The sequence below is a fragment of the Hippichthys cyanospilos genome, chromosome 9 (genome assembly GCF_059441005.1).
Source record: "Hippichthys cyanospilos isolate Australia breed blue-spotted pipefish chromosome 9, RoL_Hcya_1.0, whole genome shotgun sequence".
NCBI classification, from domain to species: Eukaryota; Metazoa; Chordata; class Actinopteri; order Syngnathiformes; family Syngnathidae; genus Hippichthys; species Hippichthys cyanospilos.
This window is the reverse complement of record NC_142377.1, coordinates 23,122,800-23,144,349: the sequence shown is the minus strand read 5'-3', so window position 1 is coordinate 23,144,349 and position 21,550 is coordinate 23,122,800. Positions and strand designations below refer to the sequence as shown.

The 21,550-nt window shown below is 48.9% G+C and overlaps 3 protein-coding genes across 6 annotated transcripts in view; 2 read left to right on the top strand and 1 right to left on the bottom strand.

Annotated features, from left to right (window-relative positions):
- The first annotated feature begins 1,316 nt into the window (after positions 1-1,316).
- On the top strand, positions 1,317-3,399 carry LOC148419594 (uncharacterized). The gene is made up of 5 exons (XM_088423007.1): positions 1,317-1,495; positions 1,807-1,965; positions 2,045-2,242; positions 2,321-2,415; positions 2,510-3,399. The coding sequence occupies exons 1-4, from the start codon at positions 1,435-1,437 to the stop codon at positions 2,401-2,403; spliced, it is 501 nt and encodes a 166-aa protein (XP_088279133.1). The 5' UTR covers positions 1,317-1,434; the 3' UTR covers positions 2,404-2,415; positions 2,510-3,399.
- Positions 3,400-3,439: 40 nt separating this feature from the next.
- On the bottom strand, positions 3,440-13,263 carry nol8 (nucleolar protein 8). Of its 2 annotated transcripts, none has more exons than XM_088423005.1 (18): positions 13,179-13,263; positions 12,392-12,530; positions 12,133-12,195; positions 11,974-12,052; positions 11,722-11,881; positions 10,369-10,667; positions 10,023-10,294; positions 8,001-9,700; positions 7,646-7,789; positions 7,440-7,574; positions 7,269-7,368; positions 6,690-6,819; positions 6,305-6,385; positions 5,048-5,319; positions 4,124-4,256; positions 3,996-4,060; positions 3,672-3,778; positions 3,440-3,588 (listed from the first exon to the last, which is right to left on the bottom strand). In XM_088423005.1, the coding sequence occupies exons 2-18, from the start codon at positions 12,510-12,512 to the stop codon at positions 3,529-3,531; spliced, it is 3,921 nt and encodes a 1,306-aa protein (XP_088279131.1). In that variant the 5' UTR covers positions 12,513-12,530; positions 13,179-13,263; the 3' UTR covers positions 3,440-3,528. The 2 variants fall into 2 exon arrangements, with proteins under 2 accessions (XP_088279131.1, XP_088279132.1); XM_088423006.1 differs by having other exon boundaries at positions 12,392-12,516; positions 13,179-13,203.
- A 379-nt stretch (positions 13,264-13,642) lies between these two features.
- Positions 13,643-21,550, top strand: part of cenpp (centromere protein P) — a 54,125-nt gene continuing 46,217 nt past the window's right edge. The window contains exons 1-6 of one of the 3 annotated variants that reach the window (XM_088423091.1): positions 13,643-13,763; positions 14,311-14,469; positions 15,282-15,436; positions 16,208-16,296; positions 18,871-18,959; positions 20,838-20,934. In XM_088423091.1, the coding sequence (XP_088279217.1) occupies positions 14,312-14,469; positions 15,282-15,436; positions 16,208-16,296; positions 18,871-18,959; positions 20,838-20,934 (588 nt within the window). In that variant the 5' untranslated portion in view covers positions 13,643-13,763; position 14,311. Of the gene's footprint in view, positions 13,820-13,862; positions 14,006-14,292; positions 14,470-15,281; positions 15,437-16,207; positions 16,297-18,870; positions 18,960-20,837; positions 20,935-21,550 lie in introns of those variants that run through there. The other 2 variants (XM_088423092.1, XM_088423093.1) reach the window with 2 other exon arrangements.

Here is a 21,550-nt window from a genome sequence, read left to right as displayed (position 1 = left end):
AATTTCCTTGAATGATCAAAGCGTGTGAGATGTGTTTACAAAAATCAGTTGAAAAGAATCATTGACTTAACCTATTAAATGTATTTCCCCGGAAATGAATTAGCAGTGACAGACCTGTTCTCATCAAATAAAAATACAAAATCTGGAAGAAAAAAAAAAAACAACATACAATCCTGAATTGACGCTTGAAGGGCCACCGCTGGAACACGAACCTTGGAACGTTTCCATTTCATTTTTGGACATTTACTCGGGGGTGAACTCATGCACCCTTTTCTTCGAATTTGCGCGCATTCAGATTCGATTCATAAAAAGAAACAAAAGTAAGTATTTTCACATGACAACCATTTTTGGCGCCGGCAAGAAGAGAGTTCAGACATCCTGTCGGAACTTTACGCGCTCGTAAAAACTTTTGTTTTGATACATTTATCGCTTGTTCTATTATTGTTCAGCCATTTGAAAAGTACAAAGGTATACCGTTGTTTCGTAACTCGCTTTAAACCCTAAAAGTCCGCACGTGACAAACAAAACAAATCAAAGCCGCGTGGCAAGTCGGAGGCCGCGTCAGCGCCAAGGACCAAGGCGCTTCCGTGAGGCCTTTGCACGTTTGCGGACCGAGGCGAGTCCGTGAGGCCTTTGCACGTTTGCGCCACGCGGACCAAGGCGCGTCCTTTGCGCGACGCGGACCCAGGCGCGTCCGTGACGCCTTTGCACGTTTGCGGCCCGCGGACCCAGGCGCGTCCGTGACGCCTTTGCACGTTTGCGCCACGCGGACCAAGGCGCGCCCGTGACGCGTTTGCGCCACGCGGACCAAGGCGCCGTGACGCGTTGGCGCCACGCGGACCAAGGCGCGTCCTTTGCGCGACGCGGACCCAGGCGCGGCCGTGACGCCTTTGCACGTTTGCGCCACGCGGACCAAGGCGCGTCCGTGACGCGTTTGCGCCACGCGGACCTAGGCGCCGTGACGCGTTTGCGCCACGCGGACCAAGGCGCCGTGACGCGTTTGCGCCACGCGGACCAAGGCGCCGTGACGCGTTGGCGCCACGCGGACCAAGGCGCCGTGACGCGTTTGCGCCACGCGGACCAAGGCGCCGTGACGCGTTTGCGCCACGCGGACCAAGGCGCCGTGACGCGTTTGCGCCACGCGGACCAAGGCGCCGTGACGCGTTGGCGCCACGCGGACCAAGGCGCCGTGACGCGTTTGCGCCACGCGGACCAAGGCGCGTCCGCGAGGCCTTTGCACGTTTGCGCCACGCGGATCGAGGCGCGTCCGTGACGCCTTTGCACGTTTGCGCCACGCGGACCAAGGCGCCATATATAGCGGCGCCAGCCCCGAGCCGGACACGCCGCAGTTCCGAGACACGTCGCCGCAAGCCTCTGGCTTTCTCTCTCTCCCTCGCTCTCACCGCAAATCGGAAGCCCTCGGGATTCGGGAGGATGATCGCGCGCCTTTGGATGAGGAAGATCGCGGGCCTTTGGATGCTCTTGCACGCGCAAGGTAAGCTCGGGCCCTCTTCGGAGGCCCCGCGCAGACATCGGGGCACGGGAAGGCTTCGGGACTTGTCAATCTTCCTATTTAGTTGTCAACATATAGCCAAGCCGATGTTCGGCGACGCGGGCCGTAGCGAAGGTCGAAAGTCGGTTCCGGCTTCGAAGGAAGGGGTTCCGGCTTTGAATATCTATAAATAAATAGCGAAGGTTGCTCCCGACTTCCGAGTCGGTTCCGGCTGCGAAGGAAGGGGTTCCGGCCGCGAAGGAAGGGGTTCCGGCCGGCAGGCTAACTTGCGCCCCGCCACGTCTCGTCTGCAGTGCTTGCTGCTGCTGCAGCGGACACTCCGGTCTCTGGCACAGCGGGCAAAACTCAAACACTGGCAACCGGAAAGACCGATTTGAATTCCGTCACGAGCTTCACGTGGACCAAAGAGATTACACCCGTGGAGCCCATTGCAAAAGTGACGGTGACTGACGGTGAGTACAAATAGCATTTGCGTCCTGGCAAAGGCAGCCGTCTCCCGATTGCGTCCAACGTGCCCGCGGCCACTTTCAGGTGCAGGGGCTGTCGACACCGAGGCTACAACGCAAGGACCGCTTTACACGAAAGGGAAAGTCTCAGTGACCTTGACCAACGGAGACCTGGTTTTCAAAAAGCTTGAGCCGGGAGACGCAGGCAAGTACAAAGTCCTCATTGTTCCTAATCCCACCGGGACCGACGAGGAACTCGTCTTCATCCTGACTGTTAAGGCCTGTGAGTTGATCGGGCGGGGCGGGGCGCGGGCGAGCAATGACACGCGAGCTTCATTTTTGTTGTTGCGGTTGTCCGCAGCGTCCGGCTCCCGCTCTGCCGCCCCCTCGTTGGCGCTCGTGGCGCTGTGCGTCTTGTGCCAGCTCTACATCTTCTACCTGTAGCCGGCGGGGCGGGTGAGCGCGCCCGAGCCGAGCGCTTCCGGCTGTGTCCGCGCGCGCACCGCTGGACGAGCGGAACGGACCGACCTTGTTCTCCTTGTTCTTGCAGAAGCGGAGCCGCCCGCCCGGATGCTGGCGGATGCTCGGAGCCAAAGTCCCGAAAGGAGCCGGCCGGCCGGCCGCCTGCGCGCGCCTTTCCACCCCGCGCATGCCCTTGAATTTCATTTGTTTCAAATCCGATTGATGTGAAAAGTACAAAATGGCTTCCGGGCGCCGCCACTTCAAATAGCCTGCGGGCGAGCGGCATCCACGCCCCACACTCACCCTTTGACCTCCAGAAAATTGATGGCGACCGACCCACACTGTCCCCCTCAATTCTAAATATTTGCGACAGTTGCTCTTGGCTGCCACAGCGGCCATGCCAGCTTGCAAAAAAATCCAGAAAAAATATAAAACAATAAAATGACAAAAAAAAAAACACAAAACAAAATAATGCTGAAAAATGGTACAACATACTCGATTCAAAATAATGCAACTACCGCTAGGCTGCCACTACAGCCCTGCTAGCTTGCAAAAGAAAATGGTAAAAAAATATGAAAAAAAATCACGAAAAAAAGTTCTCCGTATAGCTGCACGGACAGCGGTGGTCGCGCCGTTCAAATTCCCGGAGTCAAAATCCCAACTTGGCCCGGAAATAATGAAGAGTGCCTCAAAGCGCTCAGAAGCAAAGAAGGGCCAGGACAAATTCGATTCCGAATCATCGGTAAAACCGGTAATGTTACGAGAGCGAAATGGAAGCGTTTCATCGGCATGGTTTTTGCCAAGAATGAAACGCATACAAAAGGAAATCAACGCAAAACGAAGAAGAAAGGCAAAATTTGCTTTCGCCGCTACGCCGCCTTCACGATCCCATCTTGAAGCCATGTTGGCGACCGTGGCCCTCGGCTGTATATGCGGTTTTGTTTTTTCGCTTGATCAATAAAAACCTTTTGGACCTGTCTCGCGGAGTTTTTGGAACACCCGAAAGAAGAGGCTCAAACCGTTGGCAAAGACCAAGCCTCCTTTTATTTGACTTGCATGACAAGCATTTTTGGCGCCCCAAGTCTTGCCCACGCAGAGTTGAGGCCTTCAAGTCTTTTGCCGGCGTTTGAGACCGCGGCGGGCATCCTTGTGTTTCTTGCGGTACTCCTGAGCGCCGACCCGAAACGGGGGAAAAAGATTGGAGCGCCGGCCAATATTTCAAAACGACGGCGCAATAACGCGGCCTTCACCTGTCGGAGCGCCGTCCGCCGCTCCTCCCACTCTTCTCGCTCTCGCTCTCGCTCCCGCTCCCGCTCCCGCTCCGGCCGGGACGGGCGGCAGAAGCGCTCGGGCCCCTCTGACGGGCGACGCCGACGCGCCGTTGGAAAGGCGGGTGCGCAAAGCGGAGCGTAAGTGCGGCCCAGACAAATAAATCCACGCGACAAATGCGCCGTTGTAGCGCTCGTGTTGATTTTCTATCGAATTCTATTCCTCTTGTGAATATGAAGAGGGCTATCGAGAGACTCCGGCCCCGACCCTCGGAAAGTGGCGGCGACTGGCGGGGGAAACACTACCTGTCAATCTGCTGTCGTCAAGGCGGAAGAAGAAGAACTCGTCGGCGCGAGAGGGCGTTTCCCCGCTGCGGACGAAAACAAGCCGTTCGGCCCCCGTCGTCAAGGGACGCTCGTTTCGTCTTTCTCACCCGCCGTCGAGAGGCGCCTCTCGGCATTCCCCCTCCTGCGTTTGCGCCTCCTCTTCCTCGCTGCTGTCTTGGAGGCGGGGGTCCGGTTGCCGCGGCGGCGCCTTTGAGGCCCGCCGGCTCTCGGCCTCGTACCCTGCGGCGTTCCGTCAAATCCGTGGGTTAGCCAAACGACCCCACGTGAGAAAACGGCTCCAAATTCCCGGCAAATATTGACATAAGACTTTGCGTGACTCCCCGCAACCGTGACTCCGGGCTCCGATTCGCCTATTTTCCATTCGACCGCTTCGGCGACAATGTCCGAACTAGAGCCAAACAGAATAACCGTCGTCTTCCTAAACCGAGCGTTTTTTGAAACAAAACGATTTCCGGCTTCTCTCTAAATCGAAGCGGATGGAGATATCCCAACTTCCGCGTACGTGAGATTCCCGCGCGCGCGAGGACGGATCGGGACGTCCGTCGAGCCCGCTGGCTTCTTTTCTCGCAAATAACGAGCCGGGCTAACGGAAGCTGCCGTCGGCCGCGGCGAGCGCCGGCCACCGACGGCCGACCGACGTCCGACCGTCACGCCGATTCTTCCAATTAAGTAAGAATACCGCCGATATAAAAATGCGCGCCCGCGCGGCCGACGGCTGGAAATTGCCGGAGCGCAATCCGGAAGCTTATTTTTCAGTTACCGTTCACGGGACGCACCCGTACTTTTCGTATATATCCGAGAGCGAATCGCGAGCGTTTTCCGACGATAGAATGGAAAGATGGGAAAAAAAGTGGCGGTTTGGGAAACGGATGCGGCGCAAAACGGAGCCACCCCGGACGCTCGGAAGGCCGGCCCGAAGGTACTCGGATGCCGGTTTCGGTCAGGGGAAGGTACGGCAGCGCGGCGAAATTCTTTCCCCTTTTGGAAGGCGCGAGAGCGGAGAGGCGCACCTGTGCGTCCGCTCGCCGTTTGGACTCGGTCGCCGAAGAAGGAGAACATGAACCCGGAAGGCTCGGCGGGTGCGGGCCGCCGCTCTCGCCGCTCCTCCTCTTCCCGGTCCCGGTCCCGGTCCCGGCCGCTCGCGGGCCGGTCGAGGGCCCGGCGGTCCGCGGCGGGGGGAGCGAACATGGCTTTCAGGTCCCCCGACACGTCGTAGAAGATCTCCTTGGAAACCTCCGGGAGCTCGCGAGCCGCCTCGCGCTCCTTGCGCCGCGCCGGCTTGCTGCCGAACAGCGCAGGGAGAAGTCAGAAGCGGCGACGGGAACCGCAGCACGGGAAACCACGCCGCTGATATTTCTTAAAGGGGGATTACACTTATTTTCAGCGGTAAGACCTGTGTTTGGACCACGATTAACGCGGTAACTACAGAGTTACGTGCAACTGGCTGCCCATTAAAAATGACTTACACAAGCTGAGCTGTGATCGGTGTTACCGGAGCCCAGAGCGCGGGCGACGTCATTTTCGGTCGACCGGAAGTGGACTTTTAGTTGATTTTTTTTTTTTAAAGTTTTAACTGAACAAATTATAGACCAATCGATAGCTTTTGACAACCGAATACGATTAAAAAATCTGTTTAAAACGCGCTTCAAATTCCCTCCCTTCAGTCAAATAGAGCGGCGTTTTTGAGCCAAGGCACATTTTCTTGGTAAAAATCTCCAGGCATACCACCAGGCAAAAAAAAAAAAAAAAGTTAACTTGAGTTTAATATCATAAAGTCATTCTAATCAAAGGTTTATCAACAGGAATCAACTACTGTAAACAATGTAGTGTGCTGCCCTCTACTGGCCGATAGTATCGATAACACGATAATGGCGCATTCAGTTTCCCAAAAAAGACAAAACGATAGATAAATGTGAAATTGGAGAATTTCCCATGGCACACCTGACTATATCTCAAAGAACACTACTGTGCCACGGCGCAGCGTTTGAAAAACACTGAAATCGAGAACAATATTTCAAATGAACGGCGCGATAACAAAAATGAACTCAACTTCTTTTCCTAGAAAAGGGGCAAATATGTCAATTGTATTCGGCGGTGATAGGTAGAAGTTTCAAGGTCTCGGGCAACAACAAAAGAATCTAGGTCTCGAAACGATACGTCGACAGTTACCGATTGATCGGCTAATTGGTTGCAGCTCTAATTACGATAACATCATTTACGAGCGTTTAAATGCGTATTACGTAGCGCGAGTAATCGTCGCTACGTACGTGTCTTTGTCGTTGTCCGCTTTGGTTTCAAAGGTGGCGTGATCCGCTCTGCTCGGGTCGTAGTGTAGCGCCGACACGTCTCTGCAAAGCGAAAACGGACTCGTCGCGGTTATTAGGCCTCACAATGTCAGGCGTTGGACACACCGTTTTCACAGTCAAGGCATCTTTGCACTGGAAACTTACTGCTTAAAAAAAAACAAAAAAAAAAACGACGTTTGACAGTCAAAAACTAGCGCTAGATACAAATAAAAAACAAGTGAAAATGAAAAACCAAAGCCAAAATGAAACAAAAAGCTCACCATGACGAAAAGTCCAACTTATCCTATAGTTGGGCGTATATATGCGCGCGCGTACACTCGCATGCTTGCGCGAGCGTAAAGCTGACCTGAAGATTTTGGCCTTGGCTGAGGTCTTTCGGCTGACGGCTTGAGGTCCCAGAAGGCTCTGGAGGATGGACATGTTCCTCTGCCTCTCCTCCTGCAGAAGGTCCTCCTCTGGCGCCGCGCCCCCGTCATCTGCGTCGTCGTGGTAATCCACAAAGGTGTTTTTAGCATTTATCAAGATCTAGTAACCGGCAGGCTCGAGTGACAAAAGTTTTCATAGAGCGCAAATATGACAAGGAAAAAAATTTCCATTGGAATCGGGGAGGCGGGCGCTACAGATTTTAGCTGAATAAAATGGAAAATCAAGCAGAAAAAATGGTTCTCTTTTCAGGAGGACAACGGTGCAAAATTACAAGTAGGGATGGGCGAATAGCAACAAAAATCACCGGTGTCGGACCAACACCCGGCCTTATTTCAAGGTGTCGGCTACTTTTCGTGTTACGGCCCCTTCAACTTGACGGCAGCGGGCAGACCGGTCGTCCTGAGACGCACTGGATTCTACTACTTCTTTGATATTCCGCAAAAGACAAATCAGAATTCCACGTTTAAGAAAGGAATGCTCGCGGTTGACGTGATCTGACCCGACTCTTCCTCCTTGTCCTGGTCGTCTACTTCCTCCAGGAAGCGAGCGTCCATGCGGAAACGCCGGTCGGTGCCGAAGCGAGCCTGCAGCTCCATCAGCTAACAAACACACAGGTATCAAGCGGGATGCGCCTCGGGTGATTTCTTTTGGAAACGGAAGAAACCATCACCTTTTGTCCCGCTTGTCCCTCAAACTGAGGTTTGACGCTGAACCTGCCAGCGCCGCCCTCCTCCTCGTCCTCCTCCTCCTCCTCCTCCTCCTCACTGCTGCCGAAGAGCCGAGGCCCAGACGGCTTGGCGCGCCCCTGAAGGCGACGGCAATCAAACGGCGCCCGCTCTCCGCTTTGGAAGCCTTCGTTCAAATCGCGGGGCTCACCCTGTCTTTGGTCGGGACGCCCTCGTCGTCCTCCGACCGCGTTCCGCGGAGGCGAGAGGCCTCGGAGGCGGCGACCGACGTCGGCTCCGCGTCGTCGTCCGAATCGAAGACGATGTGTTTTCCGCTTCTTGGAGTCGCGGCGTCCTTAATGAGAAGGCAGAGAACGCCATTTGATTTTTTGGGACTCCGGCCTGAGTCCAAGTCATCTGATTTGGGGGACCCGATCCAATACTTGGTTGTGTAGCGTTACCGCGCACATGACAACAAAAGGCTCAAAATGTACGGAGGAGTACAAAAAGTGCGCATTTCCTCTTTCTGACCACAAGAAGGGATTCAACGAGAGCGAGGAACACACCGCGTCGGCGAGCGCCCCTCGGATGAGCTTCTTGTGCTCCTCGGCTTCCTTCAGCTTCCGCTGGACGGCTGCCAGTCTCCTCCTGTTGTCCTGCCTCTGTCGCCCGGCTTCCTCCCGGGCGCTCAGCCTGGGACGAGGCGTCGCCGCCGCCACGGGGGAAGACCGAGCGCCATCCGACCGAGGACCGTCCGACGGGGCTTTCTCGTCCGACCGAGGACCGTCCGACGGGGCTTTCTCGTCCGACCGAGGACCGTCCGACGGGGCTTTCTCGTCCGACCGAGGACCGTCCGGCGGGGCTTTCTCGTCCGACCGAGGACCGTCCGACGGGCCTTTCCCGTCCCCCGGAGTAGCCGTCAACTGGACCGCATCCTCGTAGAGGGCCGCGGTGCCCCGAAAGGGTGGGGGCTTTCTGCCGGCCATATTTCTCCGTCTCTCTTTCTTTTCTTCTTTTTTGTCCTTTTTGGTGTCGGGGCCGAGAAGTGAGGCCAGGATGTCCTCGGGCAGAGTTTCTTCCTCCGAGACGCGTTCCGGCAGGACTCGGGGATCACGCGGAGCCGGCTCCTTCGAGGCGTACTGGCGCTCGTCGGCCAGCCGCCACCCGGAAGACGTCACCTCATCCACGTCGCCTTTCTCGGGAAAGGCAGCCGTGTCCTTCGCTTTCCTGTCGTCCTGCCGTCCGTGCTTCTTGGCCTTTCCCGTGGTTTCTTCTGGGATGTTGTTCTGAGGAGGTGGAGTGGAAGGCGAGATTTCGGTTTCGGGGGAGTCCTCCTCTTCTTCGCTGGAAGGAAGAGTCGTTTTCTTTGTCCTCTTGCCCTGCTCGTCCTTTTGCCTTTCCCCATTTCCCGTTTTTTCTTTCCCTTCTTTCTTCTCCTGAGAAAGAAGTGAAGGTTTGCCGGGAGCGGACCTTTCTTTCTCGTCGATGGCATCTTCTTTCTTGGAAGCAACAGCTCTTTTCTTGGTCTCCTTGTCCTTCCTCTCTCTTAGACTAGGGGTTTTTTCTTCATCTTCTTTCTCCTGAGAAGGAAGCGAAGGTTTGGTTGAGCTGCAGATTTCATCCACGCCAATAGCGGCTTCCTCCTTGTCGTTCTTGGAAAGAACAACAGGTTTTTTTGTCTTCTTGTGCGGCGCTCCTTTTTTCCTTTTTCCTTTTCCCGTTCTTTCTTCTTCCTCATCCTTCTCCTCGTGGGAAGGAAGCGAAGTTTTCCTTGAAGTGCAGATTTCCTCCACGTCAATAGGGGCTTCCCCTTTGTTCTTCTCGGAAAGAACAGCGGACGTCTTTGTCCTTTTGTCTGGCTCTTCATTTTTTCGTTCTACCCTTCCCGTTCTTTCGTCTTCCTCCTCCTCGTGACAAGGAAGCAGAGTTCTCCTCGAGGTGCAGATTTCCTCCACGTCGTTATTGTCTTCCTCCTCTTCTTCGTCCTCGGAAAGGACTTTCCTCTGGCTTTGCTCTTTTCTCCTTCTCTTCACCTTGCTCATTCTTTCTTTTTTGTTCTTCTGGGGAGAAAACAAAGGGTTCTTGGCTTCGTCCCCGGCTTCCGACTTTTGCGTCCTCTCGTCCCGCTCTTCTCTCTTCCTCTTCTGCTTTCCCATCGTCCTTCCTCCCGAGATGTCCTCCCGAGGAAGATGAGGAGGTTTCCTGGTAGCGAAGAGTTGGTCCGTGTCAGCTGAGTCGTAACCGTCCTCGTCCTCGGTGTTCATCCCTGGATGAATTGGAATTTCAAAGAAAATTGCAAATGTCAAATATGCAGAGAAAGCAGGTACTCACGAGTAGTTGTGTAATGGTGAAACATTTGCCTAGCATTGATTGCCTTTTTTGGTTTGATTTTATACGCCTGCGCATTGCCATTAATGATGCAATTTTCCAGCGGACGAGCTTAAAGATATCGCGAGAAGTGTCATTCTTTTTAAATCCAAATATGCCTTTCTCTGGTTAAAGGGGTACTAAATACTAGAGTAATCGACCCGCTCATTCTACTGTCAGAGACCTACTATTTACAAATCTACTCCGCTACTATACTACACCTTTTTGACCTCCATCTTTCTGCCAGGAGCCTCCAGGCTTGATCAAGTAGTTGTCTCCCACCACTTCCAAGTTGTCCTCTGGCGGGTCCTGCCAAAACGCACTGCGGGAAGCCCGCTCGAGCGCCACCAGCCGGCGCAACTCCTCTTCCGAGTCGCTGTCTCCGTAACCTCCGCGTCCTCTCCTCTGGGCCGGATGGCGGCGGCTCGTCGGACGGAATCCGTTCGACGGGTGGTGATTCTCTGGCTCGGGCGTAATGTCAACCCCCGCCGGTCTGAGAGAAACGTAAGATGCGGTCAAGACCCAGGGAGAGCGGCGCATCAGGTGAAAACATCAAAGCCGCACTACCTGGTGTTTTTTCCAGCTCTAAAGGTTTGGCCGGCATCCGCGCCGCTCTTTTTTGGCGGCTGATACGGCGGGAACTCTCCTCGCCTCTTTTTGCTGATGTCATCGTCGCCGCCGTCTATGTGCCAGGTCAGTTGGTCCACTGGGGTTTGGGGGTCAGCGGCGGTGGTGGGCGGCGCCAAGCGACGGATGTTGTGGCAGTATTTGGACGGGTCGTACTTGACGGTGCGAGCTTTGGTGCCTTTCTGACAACGCAGCTGCAAGACTGGCAGCACGCGGCCAAATTTACTCACCACCCAGTTCTGAGAAAAAAAAAAAAAAGTCAACTTGACCTTCCTGAACACGCTTCTCTACCTCTAAATAACTACTGGGGTTGAATGAATTAAAAAAAAAAAGTACTCGTGCATTTACTTTGACTGTGAGTCCCAACAGATAAACTCAAGTCACAGTAAATGTATTCAAATAGAATGGTCTTACATATGGCCTCTGTCATTAACTTTTTCATATTGCACCCACTGATATAATAGTCCATTTTTGGTAGAAAAGTCTGTTTTTTTTTTAAATATACTTTGAGTGTTTGATTTAGTTTCAACGTGTCTGTTTTTTTCCCACTCCAAATGATCATCTATGCAGCGCCAACAAAGCATGAGCAGCATTACGTTTCATGCTAAGTAACTGCAAATTCCCCGACAGCTCGTACAGTAAATGAATACGGTTGGCTTGAGACAAGGAATAACGTTAGCTAACTTAAGACGGACTGATGTCGCCTAGCTAGCTGGGACTTCATTTACTTCCCTCATTCCTTGCCGCTTTATCCCTTCAGCAGGCGAATGACTTTCTGACATCCATCTCGGAGTTATGCTTTGAGTCAATTCAAAATATCATTTTTAACACATTACTGTCGGCTAAACTTAGCGACTTCTTGCAGTGATTTTCATCCCCTGCCGTCATGGAAAGAATGTCAGCTATGTACACGTGAATAAATGACCATATTAATTAGCCATGTGCGCATTGTTTATGCGGCGTGAATACAGTAGCAATGAATTACAATACTAAGTAGTATGTGGCATGTAAGCTGTGTGTTTTTTCTTTCCCTTCATTTGAAAGAGTAGATGGACGACGATTAGTTCCGATGTCAAATCAACAATGCGTCTGAGGGACGCACGTTGATTCGAAAGTACGCCTCCCCCGTCAAAAACGAGGAGTCTGGGACGCAGGCGAACAAGAGCAGCGAACCCTATATTTTCACTTTCTACAAAACGATCTGGCTAACGGGTTTCTAGTTAACACGCACGCAGGCAGGCAGGCAGGCAGGCAGGCAGGCAGGCAGGCAGGCAGGCAGGCAGGCAGGCATACCTTGTGTCCCGGTATTTCCGTGCCCGGCACGGCTGCCTTCATGATGAAATTGTCCACCCCGGCTTTGCTGAGGGACTCCAGCAGCTTGTGCGAATTGTGGTGTTTGACGTCGGCATCGTGACGAGGGCGCCGCTGCTCCAACTGCCTCTCCTGAGCAAACCTAGGACAGTACAGTACAATCAACATCAACTCATAGAGCACGTCAGCATGCACCTGAAAGCTGGGTCTGGGTTCATATAAAAAGACACTTGCTTGTGCAGTAGACTCTCCTTGGCAGGTTCGATCTGAAGAGTTCCTCCTTTCCATTTGGATTTGTTTAACACTGTCATACCTGACAGATAAAAGCAGCGCACAGTACTACACAAATGATATTTTTAATGTCGACCTTGGCATGCCTTTTAATGGTCTTACACTTCTTCAAGTCTGAGTCAGAACAGTTGAGGTTGATGTAAGCAAATGTCTTGTAGGGAACACCTGCGAAGGAACATCAGTTTGATGACGTGAAGAAAAAACAAGAATGAAAATACAAGATTCCAGCCATCTGCGATTTCTGTGGCATACTTCATCAAAAATCCAAATCATTTCTTCGTATTCGGGTTTTTTTCATGCAATACAGTAGAAAATTTGCTCAAGACATTTTCAGGTGTAGTGATGGAAAGTCACGACTCACCGTCATCGTCCCGCCGGGTTCGGAGCTCCACATCCTCCACGTTTCCAAACTTCCCGAAACGATCAGTCAGGTCCTTCTGGGTGACCGAGTGGTTTAAGCCGCCCAGGTAAAGACGCGGCATCTCGCTGGACAGGACAGGCTAGGTCAGGACAGGACAGGACAGGACAGGACAGGACAGGACAGGACAGGATAGAACAGGAAGGGGCGGGGCGGGACGGGACGGGACGGGACACCATCCAAGGCAACTAACATTGAATAAACTGGTGCCACCGTTTGAGTTGAACACATTTACAAATATTTTCAATAACATCCATCCTCAAATGGGGGTCTTGGAAAACGCGCCCTTGATCATATAAAGTTATTGAAAGTTGTTTCTTTTGTCACTTGATTTTTATTTCGACCTTGGGATACCCCGCTAATTAATCGTTTTACGTGTAGCTGCGATATATTCATGCTTTTGGGTTGGCGTAAACTAATAATGATGTAATAAATAAAATAAGAAATTGTGACTAATAAATCATCTTGCAAAAGATTGCAAATACATTGTGGCTAATACATCATCTCGCAAAAGATAACAAATAAGGAGAAAGTGATTCTTTATGACCCTTGACGTGCACTCGTTCCTCTTGTAGCTTTAAACCCACTAAGCTAACTTGAATGTGAAGTACGACATCAACAACAAACGCAAATCAAGTCAAACTGCTTTTTTCGAAACCCAATCGGAGATCGATCAAATTGTAAAGTAATTGACAAGTCTCTTAGTTGTGGGAATTGCTGAAATATTTACCTCACATGGGCCCAGTCAGTGTCACCTGGAATAGTGTTCGACGGGAATGTAGGTCAGTTCGACAAAAGCGTCCGCTACTGTTTTTGTACTACTCGAGGTATCCGCCCCATCTTACTAAATACAAATTTACGCCTAAAAAAACAAGCAGTCAATAAAATATTGGATGAACTTAAGTTTAATCACTGTTACTAAAAATGTGCAATTGGAAATGCAAGTCCGAATCACTCAAATGAGTCGTTCTGCAGCTATTTTGTTTAGGGTGCGTAAAAAATGTGCATCATGTGTGCCTCTCTTAATTATGGCCTATCAGTGCTTATTATCAATTATTATTAAATTAAAGTGTATACCTATGCTACTTAGTGTAACAGCTCTGTTTTAACTCTAGGAACACATATTCCTTTCTTTTTTTTTTTTTATTAAATCCCCTTTCAGACCCCTTTGACGTTGAAGAAAGTGGTAGCGTCCTCAGGGCGGGAAGTTCCAAACGTTTCTCGTCGAGAAAAAAAACAACTCGACAACTTAACAAGTAGCATATTTGTACATTTTCTGTTAAACTATTCGAAAGACATTTTACAACACATACAGGCAAGTACTTTTTCACAATTTCGACGTGACGTTGTCAACACATAATGTGTTTATAGGTGGGTCAATTTCTCAATTTAGCTAACAAAATGCACCGGTTCCATTACCTCTACACTGAAATCCGTTTTAGCTCAATAACCGCACACAATTTCTGACATATTCACCAGCAATTAACCTTTGTGGAGTTTTTTTTGACCATTTTGGGGTCATTTCTTTCACATCATTTTGACAGCATTTTAGCCAAGGTATGGTATAGTGCGAAAACCGAGTGCCGTGCCATATTGAACTTTGACCGCGGGCGAAATTTCAGTGTCGTCTTTTTACTGCTTTCCTTTTTAAGTGACATGTCTTCGATGTGAACATCATCGTCTTGAACTAAATATCACACAAGGGTTCCCTCATTACCGGTTATCTTAGCTTTGTCTTTTGCTACAACTCCGATCATTAAATAAGTATATTTGTCATCGGGTTATTTCTGCAACACCCTGCCGCCTGTGCTAATCTCTGCGTTGTGTAAAAGTTGATGTGTTAGTCTGGATCGTTCCCTCAGAATGGAGGAAAGAGTGAATCGGGAGAACACGGAGGAGATGATGCTGTTGGAGGAAAGCGTCGGTCGTCTCCAGACGGAAGTGGCGGAACTGCAGCGCCAGTGTCGCAGCCAACAGGAGGACCTCACTTTGTGTTCTAGCCAACCGATGCAAGATGCACTGTGAGTTTCATTTCTCAGTAAAAGGCCCATATCGTGATATTTAAGATGAACACAGCTAAAAATATGCATAGGAATTGTGTAAACTTGGCACATAGGCAATTTAATTTCTCATGAATTTTACTGACGTATCTAACGGGGAAACGAAATGTCTCGTTTACTGAAGTTGCACACCTTTCATGACGTTCGAAAGCTGACCCGTCATGACGAACTAATTACCAGCTAATGTTGAAGCGAGCGGTAACGGGAGGCGGAATGAATGAAGGCAAACGCAGTTGTAATACCGACATTGAAATGAGCTGCACAGCCAATGAAGCGAAAGATCCGTCAAGAGACTGCGCACAGTAATTCCCGTTCCTCCTATCCAGTCGGTCCCCTTGAGACCGTTCGCTTGGCCGCAACGCGTCTCCTCCCCGACCCTGGAATGAAACCGAAAATAAAATCATGGGCGTTTACTCTTGCGCGGATGGCCCGGGGGAGCTGTCGAGGCACTATGAGCAAGGAATTCTTAGAAATGCATAAGTGAAGAAAAATAACACTTTGGGGGGTGTTTAGGATGGTGATTTAACATTGTAACATGGTTAAAAGATCCAAAGAATTACATTTCCATGATACGGGCCCTTTAAAACTTGCACACACAAATAGAGATAAAAATACTAAGAAAACGTCACTCTGCATCACATGACTGAAATGATCAGCATTATTTGTGTTATAATCAAGACATTATTGGGAGAATTCACAAAATACCCCAAAAAAGCGTGAACATGTTTTTAAGCAATGCTGGTTTTGACAATCGTCCGCCCTGCATGTGACAGGTCGCTGTTATTCGGAAATACGCCACAAGAAGACGCTCATGTGATTCTGTCCAGTCTGAGGGAGGAGGTTGAGCAGCTGGAGGAGGATCTGCAAAGTCAGAGCCGCATCAACGGCATCGGTCTGAAGAGCTGCACTACTCGCACTCTGCAAAACAGTACGTCATCCAAAAAGAAAGAGAGAAAAAAAACCCCCTCAATTTTCTGTTGCGCTTTCAAAAGGCGGGATACACACTGGACTGGTCGCAATTTTGCGTCCAGGAACATGTGAAGTAGACAAACGAGGATTCATCGTCACATTCTCCATGTGATAAAACAAATTTCATTTCTAAAAAAAAAAATCTGCTCACATGATGCCAACACACAATACAAATGCCACAGACGCGCTAACAAAACTAGTGTCAATATCGCCATACTTTGAAACCTTTTGAAGCAACTTTGTATTTGAATATAGGCAGTAGTAATGCATGCACAGAGACTAACAGTAATGGCATATTATTCTTTACTAAAAACAAGTAAGATCACCGTATTTTCCGCATACTGAGGCGCACCGGATTATAAGGCATACTTTCAATGAATGGCCTATTTTAAAACTTTTCATATTTAAGGTGCACCGCGTTATAAGGGGCATAGAATAGAAGCTACAGTCGCGCTTGGGGTAGTGTTATGCATCCAGTAGAGGGAGCTGCGCTTAAGGGAATGGCAACAAAACAATCAGATAAGTCAGTCAAACCTTACTAATAGCCAAACAGAAATGAAGAATGAAGACAATGTGTGGAAAATACTATCTGAAGAATGGGGGAAAAAGACCTTTTGGTTACGTTAAAAGTCTGTTAACATCCTGTACAGTTCTCATTTTCTCAATGAAAACAAACGTATTCTGAAAATATTCATGAGCGGTTTGTCATTTTATGTATTTATTTTTTTAGGCAGCACTAAGACAGTGCACCAAGTTTGTGTGTCTGGTCAGTGCTCAGAGTTGGAGTTCGAGGTGGAGTTTCAGCTCTCAAAGGTCAAGGTAGGTCATGGGTCAACATTCCCGTTCAGCTTCGGTTGCCACTTGACTTGAATACTTGAAAGACTTTCGCGACTCGGCTTGGACTCTTCTTTTGGGAATTGACAAGTTTCCATTGCGTGGCTTGCTTTCATTTTCTCTTCCATCAGGTAGCCAAAATATTCACTGCGGTTGAAATAATGTTACTCAGTCTGGTGGAAAAAAGTAGTGCCCCACGAAATAGAAGAAAAAAAACAAATCAGGGATGTCAAACTCATTTTTATCGTGGGCCACGTTGTCGTCAAGCTTTCTGTCAGAGGGCTGGTATTGAATGTGAAGTCAAATAAATTTGCGGTATGTTCGTCACGCAGTTACCCAGGGCCTTGAGTTTGACACCTGTGACGTAAAGGAAGCACTTGGGTACCGTTAGTAATACAAAAAAAGCTATACGTGTTGAAGTCTGGTTCATGTTTCACTTGTGACATGGGAAAATACCGTAAAAACCCTAGCAATTTTTACCCTCGGGGGGAAATTTTGACCTAATTCAGGCGTTTCGATGTGTGATACTAAAGGGAAAGCAAAAAAAAAAAAAAAAAACCTAGAAAGCTAAAATATTGCATAGATTGTTAAAATATGTCAACTTTCAAAGTACCGTCCTGCCGTCACTTCAAAATGTTTCCAAACGGGAGTTCGAGAGGTACACCCTGCAGATGTCAAATGTAGCCAATGTTGGGCTCATTTACTGCCATTAAAAATCGGAAATATTCTCACTTCGGGACATATTGAAAATCTAATCTTTTATCATGCGTTTCCCCCATTTTTTGCATTCATCCTTTCAACGGCAGCTTACAAACAGGATGCAGGGTTTAAAGAAATGAGATCAAATATGAAAACATCAACCAGTCTAGGCATCTCTGATACACTCGTGGTCAGGGAACCGTCACCCATCTTGAATTTGGAATCCAAAGTGGTTGACGTGACTTGACAATGGATTAAGGTGTTTTGTGTGCCCTCTCCCTGCTGGCTAATTTATCGCTACGTGAGAAAGTAGTAAAAGTCCGAGTTGGAAATCCTATCCGCGCTAAAACCCGCTGGCGAGTGAATAATCTGCAACGTACAGTGAGTAGAATTCTGAGATGTACCGAAAAGGCGGCGAGTGCGTTGCGTGGCCAAGAGGCGGTGGTGGAGAGTCATACTCATTGGTCCGCTGTGATGAGTTTAGCAGCTGACCTCAGCTACGGGTTTCAATACCGTAATAAAAAGAAATATTATTGTAAAAGGATATGAAAGTATCATTCAATGACCTTTTGTGTACTCCGCAGTTTTCATTATTGGGCTTAACAAGGAGAACAGCTGCTTTGTGCAATCCCTCCTCTCCTGGTCAACTTGTTCCAAAGCTTAATCTTGTTTTCATTACGCGGCCAAGTTATGTTGCGCGTGGAGACATCCGTTATTCACGTTGTCGCTGCTCTATTAGTATGGCTTCAATGTTTGTTGTTTGTTTTTTTTTTTTGTTCCCTGCCACGTGGTCATGGATCTCCGGCTTAATCTCAGTGTTTGCTCAGTGATGTAAAACACCAAAATGGATGCGGCGAGGAAGGCTTGAATGTTTTTTTTCCCGGCGGAAACTTTGCTATTGTGTTTTTCCTTCCTGCTGAGAGTGAGATGTTCAGAAATGCGCGGGTACTGCCTTGAAATCGTTATTCGCTGCCCGTGCGGCGGAACAGCGATGTCGGGGCAAAAGTAGGAAAAATGCAATTGGACCTTGGTTCAGTGAGCTTCCGTGGAATTTTTAAACACCGTTCCAGCGACCAGGCTCACCAAAATGTATTTTTACTATACAATTAAGAAATGAAATTGACCAAAATACGGTGTTTCGATAGGCCGGCAACCTGACGCGCAAAAAATTGGACGAGGCGTTTGAAAGAAATTGAGCCTTTTGACGAATGGTTTTTGAGTGTGTGTATGTGTGCGCGCGCGCGCGCGCGTGTGTGTAATATCACCTTTTTTTCACCTATTTTCCTCACTTCCATTTCATCCTCTACTCCACGGAACCCCCTTCTTTAATTGGCAAAAAAAAAATCAGTTAGAAATATCAACCATTTTTCCAGGCGGGCCAGAATACCTAGGGAACAGTAAGTCAACCTTAGCGTCACACATTAAAGGCCAACACTTGCACAAAAAAAGTGGACCCAACTTGCGCAAATGAAAGATCACTGTTGAGAATTGGTCGTGCACCAAAGCAATCGATTGTTGATTTTATGTGAATTTTTTTGAACATAATGGCTCGATAAAGCCAACATAATCACATCATCTGCACAAAGCGGGGATATCATGCGGCCTTGTTTTACCCTCAGTTGGAAACAAATAGAATTTAGTGCTAGCGGCGCAACCTAAAGTCAAACGCCGGTCGGCTGTCCCACGAGGCTTGAACAATGCGGCCCCTATCTGTTATCATGCAAACTCAAAAACCGAAAACAGTTGTTGAAAGATTTCTTGTAAGCGTATTTATCGTTTCCTAGCGGGAACGCGGTTTTGAAATCCAACCCAGCATCCTTGTACCCTGTTTCAATTGTTCTGCTTGTTTGTTTTTTGCAGGAGGGTGAGCTGCCCGAGAAGTCCATCAACAGCCTGAATGTTGTGATGAGTGCCGGTCAGCTAGACAACTTCAGCGGCTTCCTCTCTGGGTGAGTGTTCATGTCCAGTGCTTCCCGCTCGCGGGGCAAAGAGACGCTTCCCCTCGTGTCCTCACCCAACGAGCCGGTCGGTAACGCGAGGTGTACCCCAAAGTCGCCTTTTCCCAGGCTTTTCTGTGAGCGCCTCAGCTCGTCATAGCGGACGTGCGGCGTTTGCCCCGTTCTCCGGTCACATCTGGACCACGCCGGTCTGGAAAACAACGCGTGGAAAAACGCCGCGCATAATGAGCGGGACACCGAGACGTTCGCTCTCGGCTGTTGCATCGAGCCGGATTTATTCGCGAGCGCAACGTCTGATTTAGTGACGCCGCGTTCTTGTCTCTGGAAGTCTCGAGCCAAATGAGCCGTAAACCCTGCGGGCTTTCGGGCTCGGGCCAGAGTTGAAGAAAGTCAGATGTGGCCTGTTGCGCGGGGGGGATCTTTTTCCAGACTAATAGTGTGAAGCCAAGTTGCACTGAGATCACCCCAACACATGCCTCCTGTTCACCAGTCTTTTGTTATTTACGAAAAAAAAAAAAAATCAGAGGTACTTGCTGACAGACGTGATGGGAAATAGATTACTCTAGATTTACTTGCGTGTTGATATGTGTCATGAAAATCCTTCATTAAAGAACAAAAGCAAATTCGTACTTACCTAAATAGTCTCTTGGTCCACTTGTTTTTTTTTTGGTGTTGTAAATAAATAGGTGTCAAACTCACGGCCCGAGGGACAAAAAAAAATATTTTACACGCAAATTAAAGTTACATCGACATTTCACCTTCATAAAAGACTTCACAAAATGAAGGCATGCATCGTTGTACACCGAAGTTACTACTACACAGTTTGACAACAAAAAATCGCGGTCGATACGGTGTTCGATACGTATTTGTAACGGTGCTAGTAACTATTTGTTTTCTACATTAAACAAAATCGGATGTTCAGGAGTTGCTTCATGTTCCATTTGGTCTTAACCTGAAAAGAATTTCCTCTTCCTATCACATTTGTACGTGCAGTTGGATGCGGGCTTGTAATTTCTTATGATCATTAAAATACATGACCATATTTTCAAATTTGCAAATTGAAGCACATTCTCGCAGTTGGGATTTTGCCCGTACTGGAACACATTTGCATAGACAGGCTGTATGTTTTAACTGCTGCTGCGCTGAAGAGGCAAAGTGTCAAAGCCAATTATTCACCGAGCTGGTGAGCTCGCCGCACTGAAATCAAACGTTTCTCTCACCCGCCATTTCCTTTCCATCGGCTCCGCGCGCTGGAATTGCAAGGCGTGGAAACTTTGCCCGGCTGCCGTCGAGCCCCTCGGGCCCCTGTGGAAAATTCTTCATTTCTTTTTTTTTTTAGGCTCACCCAAATGGTTGTAAACAAATCATTTTTATAGTTTAGTACGGCGGTGAGTGTTGCGTGAAAGCCGATTGTTTCTTTTATAAGAGCCGTGAATCTATCCGAAGACACCTAAGGTCATAAGTTTTTAAAAATCAAAGTATAACAGAAGCGTAAAGTTAAAGTACAACACAAGCGGGGTCGAGACAGATGATGTGATGCCTGGGGGGGGGGGGGGGGGGGGGGGCTTTGTTTTTGTCACGTGAAGTGTAATTGCAATAAAATATCCTCTTGGTTAGTTTTTTCTGTTGTAGACTAAGCTGTAATCTTCATAAAAGCTGTAAAAAAATCATTAACGGTTGTTGAAAGTTGATCTATAATGCTTTTTTAATTTTTGTAATGTTAAAAAGGACACAGGTTTCGGTATACTTGTAAGATTTTTATCGATAATAATCCCATTTATAGTCAGTGCGTCGGTGCGGGTGGCTTGGCATATAGAAATAGAAACCTGATGGAAAATGCTGAATAATGGATATTTTGGATCTTTTCAGGGTGGAGGAGAGCAAGGACCTGCTCCTGTTTTTTAGGACCCTCAGGACTTTCTCCAAAAGGATGGACGAGCGTCGACGCGCCTTCCAGCACTTTCAGGTAAGTGGCGAATCCGGACTTCGGTCACTTGCCGACGTGGGATTTATATTTATTCACCCGCTAAAGTCTGTCTCTGTGGCCTATGTTCCTTGGGAGCGCTCGTTAGACAACACGAGCGTGTCGAAGGCTGTGAATTCTGAACTTAATGTCTTTAACTCGGCGTCAGCGTGCGGGTGTGTCTTGTGTCTTGTCTGCCTTTTCGTCCGGACACTGTCGAGGAGTAGACCGGGAGTTTTTTGGGCTTGATTGATATATTTATGGCTCGTTAACCCAAATTTCATACCTTGTACTGTACTTGTATGGGTGTAATGATAAAGAAGGCTATCTCTGTCCGCCCGCCCGCCCGCCCGCCTATCCATCCATCCATCCATTCTTACTGTATCAGAGGTCAATACGATATAAAGTGGAGTTCCAGACAAATCTCTCGGTTTGACCTGTTCAAACAATTTTGTATTTTCGAGGTTCCGAACCCAAACCCCGGGTTAACATTTTTCTTTGACTTTAAACGGCTTTCTGTTGTTGCTACCAACGGTCCAGCGAATGATTACCGTTTAGTATCATGTGGAGCCTTAACCCTTTTTTTTACAGGCAGCACCTTTTGTGCTAACCAGTCAGC

Bases quoted from the DNA above. Each gene is read 5' to 3' on its own strand.
- LOC148419594 (XM_088423007.1), top strand. From the start codon at position 1,435: ATGATCGCGCGCCTTTGGATGAGGAAGATCGCGGGCCTTTGGATGCTC. The intron at 1,496-1,806 runs GTAAGCTCGGGC...TCTCGTCTGCAG, and splicing joins GATGCTCTTGCACGCGCAAG to TGCTTGCTGCTGCTGCAGCG. The intron at 2,243-2,320 runs GTGAGTTGATCG...GGTTGTCCGCAG, and splicing joins CATCCTGACTGTTAAGGCCT to CGTCCGGCTCCCGCTCTGCC.
- nol8 (XM_088423005.1), bottom strand. From the start codon at position 12,512: ATGCCGCGTCTTTACCTGGGCGGCTTAAACCACTCGGTCACCCAGAAG. The intron at 6,386-6,689 runs GTCAGCTTTACG...TTCGCTTTGCAG, and splicing joins GCCAAGGCCAAAATCTTCAG to AGACGTGTCGGCGCTACACT. The intron at 4,061-4,123 runs GTGAGAAAGACG...TTTCGTCCGCAG, and splicing joins GAGGCGCCTCTCGACGGCGG to CGGGGAAACGCCCTCTCGCG.